At 33.6% G+C, this 10,572-nt stretch overlaps 3 protein-coding genes across 3 annotated transcripts; 1 reads left to right on the top strand and 2 right to left on the bottom strand.

Moving 5' to 3' along the window:
* Positions 1-454: 454 nt before the first annotated feature.
* LOC106125456 (aminoacylase-1) lies at positions 455-4,583 on the top strand. The gene is made up of 9 exons (XM_013322668.1): positions 455-619; positions 990-1,159; positions 1,376-1,547; positions 1,677-1,826; positions 2,659-2,735; positions 2,840-2,950; positions 3,393-3,488; positions 3,734-3,867; positions 4,308-4,583. The coding sequence occupies exons 1-9, from the start codon at positions 535-537 to the stop codon at positions 4,510-4,512; spliced, it is 1,200 nt and encodes a 399-aa protein (XP_013178122.1). The 5' UTR covers positions 455-534; the 3' UTR covers positions 4,513-4,583.
* On the bottom strand, positions 4,530-8,366 carry LOC106125454 (facilitated trehalose transporter Tret1). The gene is made up of 9 exons (XM_013322667.1): positions 7,995-8,366; positions 7,509-7,667; positions 7,099-7,238; positions 6,782-7,014; positions 6,448-6,586; positions 5,987-6,113; positions 5,704-5,867; positions 5,192-5,330; positions 4,530-4,879 (listed from the first exon to the last, which is right to left on the bottom strand). Exons 1-9 carry the CDS (start codon positions 8,194-8,196, stop codon positions 4,683-4,685), a joined length of 1,500 nt encoding a protein of 499 aa, XP_013178121.1. The 5' UTR covers positions 8,197-8,366; the 3' UTR covers positions 4,530-4,682.
* Positions 8,367-8,989: 623 nt separating this feature from the next.
* Positions 8,990-9,914, bottom strand: LOC106125246 (uncharacterized). Its single transcript, XM_013322353.1, has 2 exons — positions 9,782-9,914; positions 8,990-9,244 (listed from the first exon to the last, which is right to left on the bottom strand). The coding sequence occupies exons 1-2, from the start codon at positions 9,876-9,878 to the stop codon at positions 9,030-9,032; spliced, it is 312 nt and encodes a 103-aa protein (XP_013177807.1). The 5' UTR covers positions 9,879-9,914; the 3' UTR covers positions 8,990-9,029.
* Between the last annotated feature and the right edge of the window lie 658 nt (positions 9,915-10,572).

Consider the following 10,572-nt stretch of genomic DNA (forward strand, 5'->3'; position numbering starts at 1 on the left):
AGATAATGAATATTTTTGATAAGCTCTTTTTGTTTTTTTTTTATTATGTTGCGTTAAATAGCGTGAAATTTAAGATTTATAAGCAGATCTGGCAGATGGACTGATTACGGTCACCAATACAATTGATGTCCGTTACGGTAGTTTAGAAAAGTATTAAGATCCTAATAAAACATAAAAGAAATCTTCCCTAAAGTTTTGGTGATACACTTTTAATCATAAAAAGACTTTTATTTAATTTATTCCTAAAATGTAAATTGCTTTACACACGTGTAATTTAAAATAATAAAATAAATTTACATTTAACTTTTATAAGAATGGTTTGGATGTTTAATTTACTGCATGATTGTGTCTTTAAATATATCTTTGCAATATCAAATAAAATACCACAATTGTGTGAAAAATATTTCTATTAATGTGACATCATTTAGATAAGGTTATCAACGTATATATTAGCATAACAGTGCTGTTGCCATTCGTTTATTGCACAGACGGCCATATTGTCAACATCGTTCGAATTCTCGAGTTTTAAGAAAGATGAGCAAATGGGAAAAAGACGAAGTGATTCAAAGGTTCAGAGAATATTTAAGAATACCAAGTGTACATCCAAATGTAGATTACAGTAAGTAAAATTTATATTAACTTCTGCATAAACTTATTTAGTTCTCTTGTAATATGAAAATAAATATTGAAATTTTTTTTGTTATATAAATTGTTATATAAAGTACGAATTTGTAATTAAATGTCTAAAATTTTATATTTTTGTACATTTAGAATTATTAATATTTTTAACACAAAACGGAGTAAAATCACAAAGCCTGTTTATTCTTGAAATAATATTCGAGTATATTTAACTAAACTTAGTTGATTGAGCTAATGGTTTCAACTTTCTCAGTCAATCAGTTGCTACGGCATAGAATGATATAGTGAACGTGACATAATTATATTTAAAACCATATCTCGTAATGTCTAATCTATCTAACATTTAATAGATGAATGTATCAACTTTTTGAAGAGACAGGCAGATTTGTTGGATCTACCTTGTAACGTCTATGAGTTGCTAGAGAAGAAACCAGTGGTGGTTATAACATGGGTGGGAACTCGACCTGAATTACCTTCTATATTATTAAATTCTCACATGGATGTAGTGCCTGTTTACGAAGTAAGTGGTCTTAATCTAAAGGATAGTTTACTAAATCAAAAATCAATTTCGTCATAATTTACAGTTGCACCTGGTATATTCGATTTCAGTTGAAATACATCAAAGCGCCTGACATTTAAAAATAGCACTAAGTTAAATTTTTAAAATTGCATAAAAATCGCATAATCTTTATTTTTTAAGTATTATTAGCAGCTACAATTTAAAAGTTTTATCCAGGAACAATGGAAATACCCACCGTTTGAAGCGCACATTACAGAAGACGGTTGGATCTACGCGCGTGGCGCTCAAGACATGAAGAGCAATGGCATGCTGCATCTGGAAGCTGTCAGGAAACTTAAGGAGGGCGGCGTCAGGCTCAAGAGAACTGTTCATATCAGTTTCGTACCAGGTAAAACTCTTTTTCCACTAGCTCAGATCTAGCCAACCACTATTTCTGTGAGCAAACTCACTAAAATGTCAGATTCGAATCTATGAACCATATTTTTAATTCAACATTTCTGCTCCTTTCTGCAATCAGACGAAGAGCTTGGTGGTATAGACGGCATGAAAATATTTTGTGAATCCGAGGAATTTAGGAAACTAAACGTGGGTTTTGAAATGGACGAAAGTTATCCTAGCGATGATCCAAAAGTATTCCACGCCTTCCATGGAGAACGGACTGCAAGACGTAAGTGCTTTGTAATTTTAAAGGCGTGTTTGTAAGAACATATGTATACTAGCGGACCCGACAGACGTTGTCTTGTCTACACGTCTTTAATTTGAATAAATTAATATGAAGTTAATATTTGATGAAAATTGTGAATCTAAACCATTCCCAGATCCCCTTGAACACACACAAAAAATTTCATCAAAATCGGTCCAGTCGTTTGAGAGAAGTTCAGTGACATACACACTCACAGAAGAATTATATATATAAAGATTACTATTGCTTATTTGGTTGGTATAAAGATTTTAGATTAATAATGGAAATATTACAGTACAGTCTTACTGTATCCATATTCTCGCAATCAAATAAAACATCACAAAAGATGCGATATATCACAAAATCCTAAAAACTCGAGTGACGAAATTGCACTAATAAGCTCCTATTCCCTCGGCTCTTTTGAAACTATTGTAGTTTTTACACATGGAAATCCATTTAATGGCTTCTTGTTTATGAAATGCCTAACAAGAAATGATAATATCGCTATTTACTAACGTGGTAATCGGCACGTGGAATTATAGTTTCACCATGTTCCCAACTTCTTACAGCGAATTACGCTTGTGGAACAATATGCAGCGCTGTGACATAGTGTGGAACGAATTACTTCTACACTTATTGTGGATTTCTACTGTCGAAACATTTTTAAAAGAATACTTGTAGAAGATTTGTATTTTTTTGGCAATGAATTAACTCATAAATTACTGATCCCATTAAAAATATTCTTTCTCCATTAATACAATATCCCTAAGTGGTATTTGCTATTTTCTTCTTATTGCAAAAGGTTATTAATTTGCAGAAGTCAAAATAACATGCAAGGGGGTGACTGGTCATGGTGCTATGCTCCATAAGGACACTGTCACAGCCGGAGAAAAGGTAAAATGTCTATCAGTAATGGTATATTATATTAAGATTCTCTACAAATTATATTCAGTTTAAAATATTTTGTAAGGCAATTAAAAATATTGTGTCTTCCACAGATTAACTATATCATTCATAAGTTTATGGAATATCGAGAAAAGGAAAGACAAAAATTTATAAATGGCGCGCCTTTGGGTGAAGTAACTACAATCAATTTAACAAAATTAGAAGTAAGTGTACTATTATTTCTTTATAAAACGCATCTTACTTCTTTGTCTTTAAACCAGTGAATTGCGTATTTCATTGTTTCAATCTTGAGTAACTTAAGTAAATTAAAGTCAATAATCTCGTCCTAATTTCGCAGAAAATGTAAATCAAGAGAATAGTTTACAAGCTTAACGTACTAAATTTCTACGCACAATTAATTTATATCTTACAAAACTAACGAGTTTAACTCATATTCAGAGAGAAAATACTTTGTATCATACATAATTAGTTACTTAAAAAGAAACGAAATTGGATGAACATTTTTTCAACGAAAGAAAATTCTATGACCATCGAATCCACCTGTCATGCTTTTGCCAAGCGTGATTAACCTATCCGCAAATAATAATTAGTGCTGATAATTCAAAATAAATTAATTTGAAAAATATTCTATTTTAAAACTTTTAGGGTGGAGTTCAAATCAATGTGCTGCCTGAACAGCTTTCTGTATATTTCGATATCAGGATATCACCATTTGAGGACCACAATGCCTTCGAGAATATGGTAAGACATTTTAGAGTATATTTTAAAACTGTTCGTTTATTATCGTAGCATGAAACTAACCTGTAGTTTTATTTTGGTTGTAAATATTTATTCCTATTTATAAAACTAGTAATTGAATATTTTGCGACTAATCCAAAAATAAATACATAAGAGATCCTTGATTTCTTTAAAGGTTTTGTTTTGCGTAATAGTAATAGATAGAAATGTTATTTTCGGAAACAATAATTTCAATTTTTTTCCAAAAGATTTTAGGTTGGTGCAAAGATGCTGGAGAAAACGTTACATTGGAATATTTCGTTAAAAATCCAGAAGAAAAAACTACAAAACTTGATGAGGACGCATATTTTTGGAATGCTTTACTAAAAACAGTACGGGATATGTAAGTATTATGATTGTATTATTCAAACTTTCGTGAGACATTATAATAAACTGATATAAAAACGGCTAATCAGTCAGTCTAGTCGGCGCCGCCACCGGACGAATATACGTGAGTGATTAGCCGTTTTTATATCAATTTATTATTATTGTACTTTTACATATAAATAAAAGTTGAAAATGAACTACAACAGAAGACCAGCCTTTTGTTAATTACTTGACAACAACTGCTTAGTATTAGTTGCTCCAATACCGAAAACTTCATCGTAAGATTTCAAAAGTGTAAAGGCAGAACTTATATAAAATAATTGTTAGGTAGACATTTAAGTCTTATGATTGTGATTAAAATTGTGTCTACACATATAAATTAGTTTAGTTTACATTTGGCATTCGAAATTCTCTATAACTCTGTAACGAATTGTCCTAAATGTATGTCAATTTCAGGGGTTTGGATATCAATAGTGTGATATGTCCGGGCACTACAGATGCGCGGTTCATACGTCGCCAGGGAATCCCCGCTATTGGATTCTCTCCGATCCTCAATACGCCACAATTAATTCATGCTCATAACGAAAGAGTTCATGCAGACGATTTCAAACACGGAATTGTTGTGATGGAGAAGGTTATAGTTGCATTAGCAAATGCTTAGCGCAATTACACGAAACATAAATAAAGAAAATATTTATTACTTATTGTGAAAGAAATATACAAATTTATAAATTTTAAGAATTGTAATCTCTTTATTACACTACACTACAATCATTTTTACAAAATTATTCGCCACATGACTATCACATACCACAATACCTTGCTTTGACCTTATCTGGCAAAACTCTTGGACTTGATTCTCATGAGGGACCTGCTCTCCGCGCTACCGAGCTGACGAGACAACGCTTGCATCGAGCGAATGCGACGTTGTGAAGTCAGTGTCGGACGTCTCTCATTGTAGAACTCCTCAATTTCTTGCAGAGTCAAATCTTTGGTCTCAGGCAAGTAGAAATAAACATAGAAGGTACCTGAGAATAACATTAAAGGTCAATCAATTTTTAACACTAAACTACTAATTTTTTGGTAAATGTCGTGACACGGAGTGAGAAAGACCTAATAAAATACGGCCAATCCAATAGGAATTATAATGTTTTTAGTTAGATATCTATTCGAGCAGTAAGAAAATATCATTTGGTCAGAAAGGCAGAGACCAAATTTAACGACAATTAGAACGAGTGACGCATTAGTCGTGTTGTAGGGAATATACTGTCGCAAATCTTAACGTTAACTTAAAAAAGGGAGGTTTTAGTGAAAGTAAAAGTCAACTAGTAATTTCGTACCTAGTAAAGATAAAATACTAAACGCTAGTATGACATTAGCAAATCCAATAAGACTGCGAACTGGCAGATAAAATGCGTTGACAGCAAATGTTGTACCATTTAATGTTGCTATACCCAGACCTCCAACTATACCACGAATCTGGAAACAAGGAATAAGATAAAGTAAGTAGTAATTAAAGATCGTTGATGTCAAAGATCTTCGGTGGCTCAGGGGTTAAGTACTTGACTTGCAATCTGGTCCTGGATACGAATCCCGTCATGTACCAATGTGTTCTTCGATTTTCGATTTAAATATAAACATTTATCCGACGTTCTTACGGTGACGGAAAACATCGTGATGCAACCTGCACATATCTGAGAAGAAATTCAAAGATATATGTGAAGTCAACCAGCCCGCACTTCCAGCGTGGTTGACTGTGGGTTAGTCACACCTAATTTAAGGTAGGCTTCGAGCCCTTCGGTGGGGACGTATAGCTAATGATATCAAAGATAATATAGTCAATAGTGCTTACTTGCAAAGGTGACAATTCAAATATAAGAAGCATTGGTAAAGGATAATAACCAATACTTGAGAATGCAATATAAGCGAAAAAGAAGACAAAGGGAATTGCACTGGGTTGAGTATTGTAGATTATAAATATTCCGAATAATAAAAAGGCACCGAATACGCCCAAACCTGTAATGCAAAAAAACTGTCTATATTCACAACACTATAGATATACTAACAAATTTACGTAGGATATATTATATTGCTGGTCTTCCATAAGTAACTTTAACCAGTATAGAAGTACTCACTTGATACTAATGCCAAAAATCTTCGACCCACTTTCAACATTAAAAATGATGTGCCGATGCCAACGATAAGTCTTGCAAAACCTAGAGCTATATTCCCCGCATCGGGGTTAATACTCGACTTGGATTCCTGGACAGAAATACATCCGGAACAAAGATAAATAATTCATATATCACATTAGAAGCCCCTTTCTTTAAAAGAAATGTAATAAAAGAAATGGTTAATAAAGGACGAAGAGAGGTGAACTATATAGTTGATAGTTACTGTGTTATAAGTAAAGTTTGTTATCATAAAATTAATAAGGCATTAAATATAATGAGAATAATATAAGAATAAATTCAATGATGTGTGTGAAGTCACCCAACCCGCACTGGGCCAGCTGGGTTGACATAGGGTAGGCTTCGAGCCCCTCAGTGAGGACATACAGTGAGCTGATGATGATTCTATATAAATTGAAAGTTACATGCAACATCTCGATAGTCCACATCAATACAAGATTAACTCCGACTAACTGCGATATTATTATATATGAAACTATTGTACAGAATGGTTTGCAGGCGGATTTAGTGAACAACAACTGTAACTGCTCCTTCGTGCGTAATCTGAAACATTAAATGACATTAGATAAATTAAAAACAATTATTTTTTCCATAGAGGTTACACTGATGAATCTCCAGTTTATAGCCATAGAGAAAATAAAGCATTTAGACATTTTACGACACCGCAATAATTTTTTATCAGACAAATCGTGATAGTATATTTACAAATCGACGTAAATGAAAAGCATCGTTATTAACCTACGAAGTCTGTTATCCGACTTGAATTCCAACAGCGTGTCCATTTCTGCTTCTACATCATAATGTATCGATCTGAACTTTCTCAAAGTCATTTCAGTTTTTTCGGGCGTGTCGGTCATAAGAAGAAAATATGGTGTCTCCGGAAATATGAAACCGAGGAATAATAAAATGATGCTATAAAGACCGTTCAGAAACGATAAACTGGGCCATTTCATAAATGCACCGAAAATCGCCTGGAAAAATGAAAACAAAGGAATAGTCAAATCAATGAATTTCTAATCGGAGTACCTGCTTTTTGAGATAAATTTCCTAGTTACCTGTAAAATAACTCCAAGCGCAATGCCGACGCTGGGAAAGGAACCATTGACTCCTCTCATATTGGGCAGTGATATTTCAGTGACGTATGCTCGCGGAGGAATCATGCCCATACCACAGCCCAAACCAACTATAAGTCTACCTGCACAGACAAATAAGTAAATATTGTAAATTGTATTCCTATGGAAGTAAGGTAGGTCCTTGCAGTTTTTGTTTCTGCTGTTCCTGATGAAATGTATTAAATATTAGCTAAATTAGGAGCATATGAACGTATGGCTGTTGCTGTTTCCATACAATCGAGTAACTTAAACACGCAGACGGAGGAGACGTCTTAAAGTTAATTATTCTTTCAAGCATAATTTTTAAACAGTATTTTTATTTCTTTTTTAATGTATTTGTGTTTGTCCATTACCAAAAATTAACTCTGCAGGGCTAGTCGCGAACCCAATAAGTATCCATCCAATAATCATGGGTACCTCGCAGAGGATTAGGGCCATCCGACGTCCGTAAGTATCCATTAGGAAGCCGCTTATCACGTTACCAATCATTGTGGAGAATGGTAATACACTTACTGAAAATTATAAGCATATTAAGCTAACAATAGTTGTTTTGTACGAAGTTTTAAATCATAGCTGTTTTTCCTGTTCCTTGTTTTACAATCGCGATGTACAGAACATTTTTACATCAACATCCATTTAACCGTGTGTACCCCAGTAATACTTCCTAGTACAAAAATATCCATCCAGTCTTAAGGTCAATACGAACGTTTTTATAACGTCTTTTAGTATCAAACATCTCCAAACTTTCTAATATTATTATTCTTTCATCAAATAAATAGAAACTCTTTACTAAATTAACATTTTCATTCAAAAAAGTGAGTAAATAACAAATAGCAAACCTATTAACGTCTCTTCCGTCATCGTTGTTGTAATTTTGGGGTCGACTTTAGACAATTGTGGCATCATAACAGAGGAAAAGCTGAAAGCTATACCGAAAGTGACTGAAGTTAGGTTAACCATAATTCCGTAAAATAATTGGATGAGCGAAGTCTTTGTCCATAACCCAGGATCAGGGTACAAGACTTCGGGTTCGTCTTGCATGTTCCCATAATTTCACAAACGTGAGGACGAAACAAGAGACGAACCCTCCACTATAAATTATACAACGTACAACTAACTATTTACATTATGTTTCCAAAAATATAAACCTAAAGCAGGATAAATCTAACATAAAAATTTTATAACTGACAAAGACTGACAATTTGTATTTGACATCTTTTTTATTTTATAGCAGAGAAAATCAAGAAGAATCTATTAAAATTTAGATTTGGAAAAATTGTTGACAGATAAAGGCAAGGCAAATCTAACTTTAGTTAATTTCCGGTTTAGACTTGAAAAATTTACTTACGGTTATTAGAAATGGCTTGCCTAAATTCAATTAAACTGGATAGCGGGGAGTAGGTTCATAAATAAGATGAAATATAAGAAAGAAATCTCGTAAACCTACTTAATAATAGGATACGACATAAATGAGTAGAATATGAATTGAATCGCATTTAATTTGTAATCAGTCACGCTTTTTACGAGATCATAATCAAAGTGACATTTCACAAATCAAATATAATAATGACTACTAACAGTCATGAAAAAATTAGATCTTACTAATGTCTTACTATGTCTTACTAGATGAACTCTAATGTTTAGATGGATGGATGTTTGTTTGAAGGTATCTCCGCTACAGCTGCATGGATCTCGCTGATATTTGGCATACATTAAAATATGACTTGGAAGAACATACAGGCTACTAATTAAGTTACTTTTTAATTCCTTTCGGACGGGATTGCGGGCGATAGCGTGGGTAAAATAAATGAGGTAACAGACACTAATGTTTTCAATGTTTAATTTATATTAATTTCTAGTACGTTTTATTTTTATTAGCCCATATATAAATCTCTGGTATGTATGAATGGATATATGAACGGTCTCGTATATTTGTTGTTAGCGAACTGTGCGGTGAAGACCGGGGTCTGCTTGGCAGCAGGCGGGTTACTGCGCGTCTCTTCTTCAATGGCTGACAATATTTGTAGAAGAGTAGATCGCGATATGTTACTGAATTCTATACCGTCCGTCTGTTTTACTGGATTCTTATCTGTAAACATTTTGTATGTGTTATTTTGCAGTTTTTTTTTAGTTTTACAGAATTGTAGAAATCACGTTATTATACAAATTCTGATATATAGCTCGCAATTAATTGTGACTAAAAAGACCAGTTATTAAAACAGTTACTTGAAACTTGAAATTAAAAAGTATTCAACCTCTCTTACGTTAGAGAGGTAAAAAAATAAATGAACAAATCTTGTTACTTTATATAAAGACTAGCTGTCACCCGCGACTCCGTCCGCGTAGATATATGAAAAAACTTAATTAGTTAGCTTACCCATCCATCCATCCACATCACATCCATCTAAACATTCGCATTTATAATACTAGTAAGTTAAATAAAAAGCAGCTCTTCAAGACATAAATTCGAAAAAAATAAATAAAATTAAATAGTATCCTATGTCAGTCTCCTGGCTCTAAGCTACCTCTTCACCGCTTTTCAGTCATATCGGTAAAGCCGTTCTTGAGTTACAAATAGTGTAACTATAAATAGAAAGATAAGATTTAGGGTTAAAAAAAGGTTTACCTGATTTTATTTTAATAATATCGTCCAAACGTGCGTCACACGCACCTTGCACTGCTAAGAAACACAACACGATCTTTATCAATGGATGCATTTTCATTTCAACTAGGCAATGTTTACAATCCAAAAGTGTAAGCAACGTACATACAAGTTCAAAATACAACTGATTCGTGCAAAAATCGAGATTTGCAACGTTATTACTATATAGTAGAGCCCCGATAAGCGAGAACCTTTATTAATGAGAGTCATTATCCGGTCGCGATGGATAACCTCCAGAAGCGAGAAACTCGGGTAAGAGAAAAATCTCTACAAGCGAGAATTATGTCATTGTTTTAAAGATTCTTAAGGTGAACATCGTGATGCAACCTGCACAAATCTAAGAAGTATGTGAAGTCAACCAACCGGCAATGAGCCAGCGTGATCGACTATGGAATAATCACCCCCAAGTTAACTTAAGGGTAGACTACGAGATGCGGACATATAGTTGATGATGATATCACGGTCTCTTGTATTCTCCTTATCTAGATTAAAGTGTACTTCTTATTAAAAAAAACTGTCAAATTTAAGTCTGTTTGATACTCGTATAAAACGAATCATCAATTGTGAACAATTTTTAACAGTGGTAGAGCTTCCTTTAACATCTTCGCACGAATTGTCCCGGCTCGCCCGGTGAAATACCACGACCACACAGAAGACAGGCGTCAAGTGGAAGCTATTCCGCGTTTCGTCTGATGAGTGTGCGTCCCGAAGGCCTAATTTAGTCTTCTTTCCCTTTCCACCCTTTTTCTTATAAG

Source organism: Papilio xuthus, unplaced genomic scaffold (genome assembly GCF_000836235.2).
Source record: "Papilio xuthus unplaced genomic scaffold, Pxut_1.1 DF825928.1, whole genome shotgun sequence".
Lineage (NCBI taxonomy): Eukaryota > Metazoa > Arthropoda > Insecta > Lepidoptera > Papilionidae > Papilio > Papilio xuthus.

Excerpts from the sequence above, each read along its gene's own strand:
- LOC106125454 (XM_013322667.1), bottom strand. The coding sequence starts at position 8,196 with ATGCAAGACGAACCCGAAGTCTTGTACCCTGATCCTGGGTTATGGACA. Across the intron at positions 7,015-7,098 it reads CGCTTGGAGTTATTTTACAG|GCGATTTTCGGTGCATTTAT; the intron begins GTAACTAGGAAA and ends TCATTTTTCCAG. Across the intron at positions 5,331-5,703 it reads TTGAATTGTCACCTTTGCAA|ATTCGTGGTATAGTTGGAGG; the intron begins GTAAGCACTATT and ends CCTTGTTTCCAG.
- LOC106125246 (XM_013322353.1), bottom strand. The coding sequence starts at position 9,878 with ATGAAAATGCATCCATTGATAAAGATCGTGTTGTGTTTCTTAGCAGTG. Across the intron at positions 9,245-9,781 it reads TATTATTAAAATAAAATCAG|ATAAGAATCCAGTAAAACAG; the intron begins GTAAACCTTTTT and ends AAATGTTTACAG.
- LOC106125456 (XM_013322668.1), top strand. The coding sequence starts at position 535 with ATGAGCAAATGGGAAAAAGACGAAGTGATTCAAAGGTTCAGAGAATAT. Across the intron at positions 1,548-1,676 it reads TCATATCAGTTTCGTACCAG|ACGAAGAGCTTGGTGGTATA; the intron begins GTAAAACTCTTT and ends TTCTGCAATCAG. Across the intron at positions 2,736-2,839 it reads CTGTCACAGCCGGAGAAAAG|ATTAACTATATCATTCATAA; the intron begins GTAAAATGTCTA and ends TGTCTTCCACAG.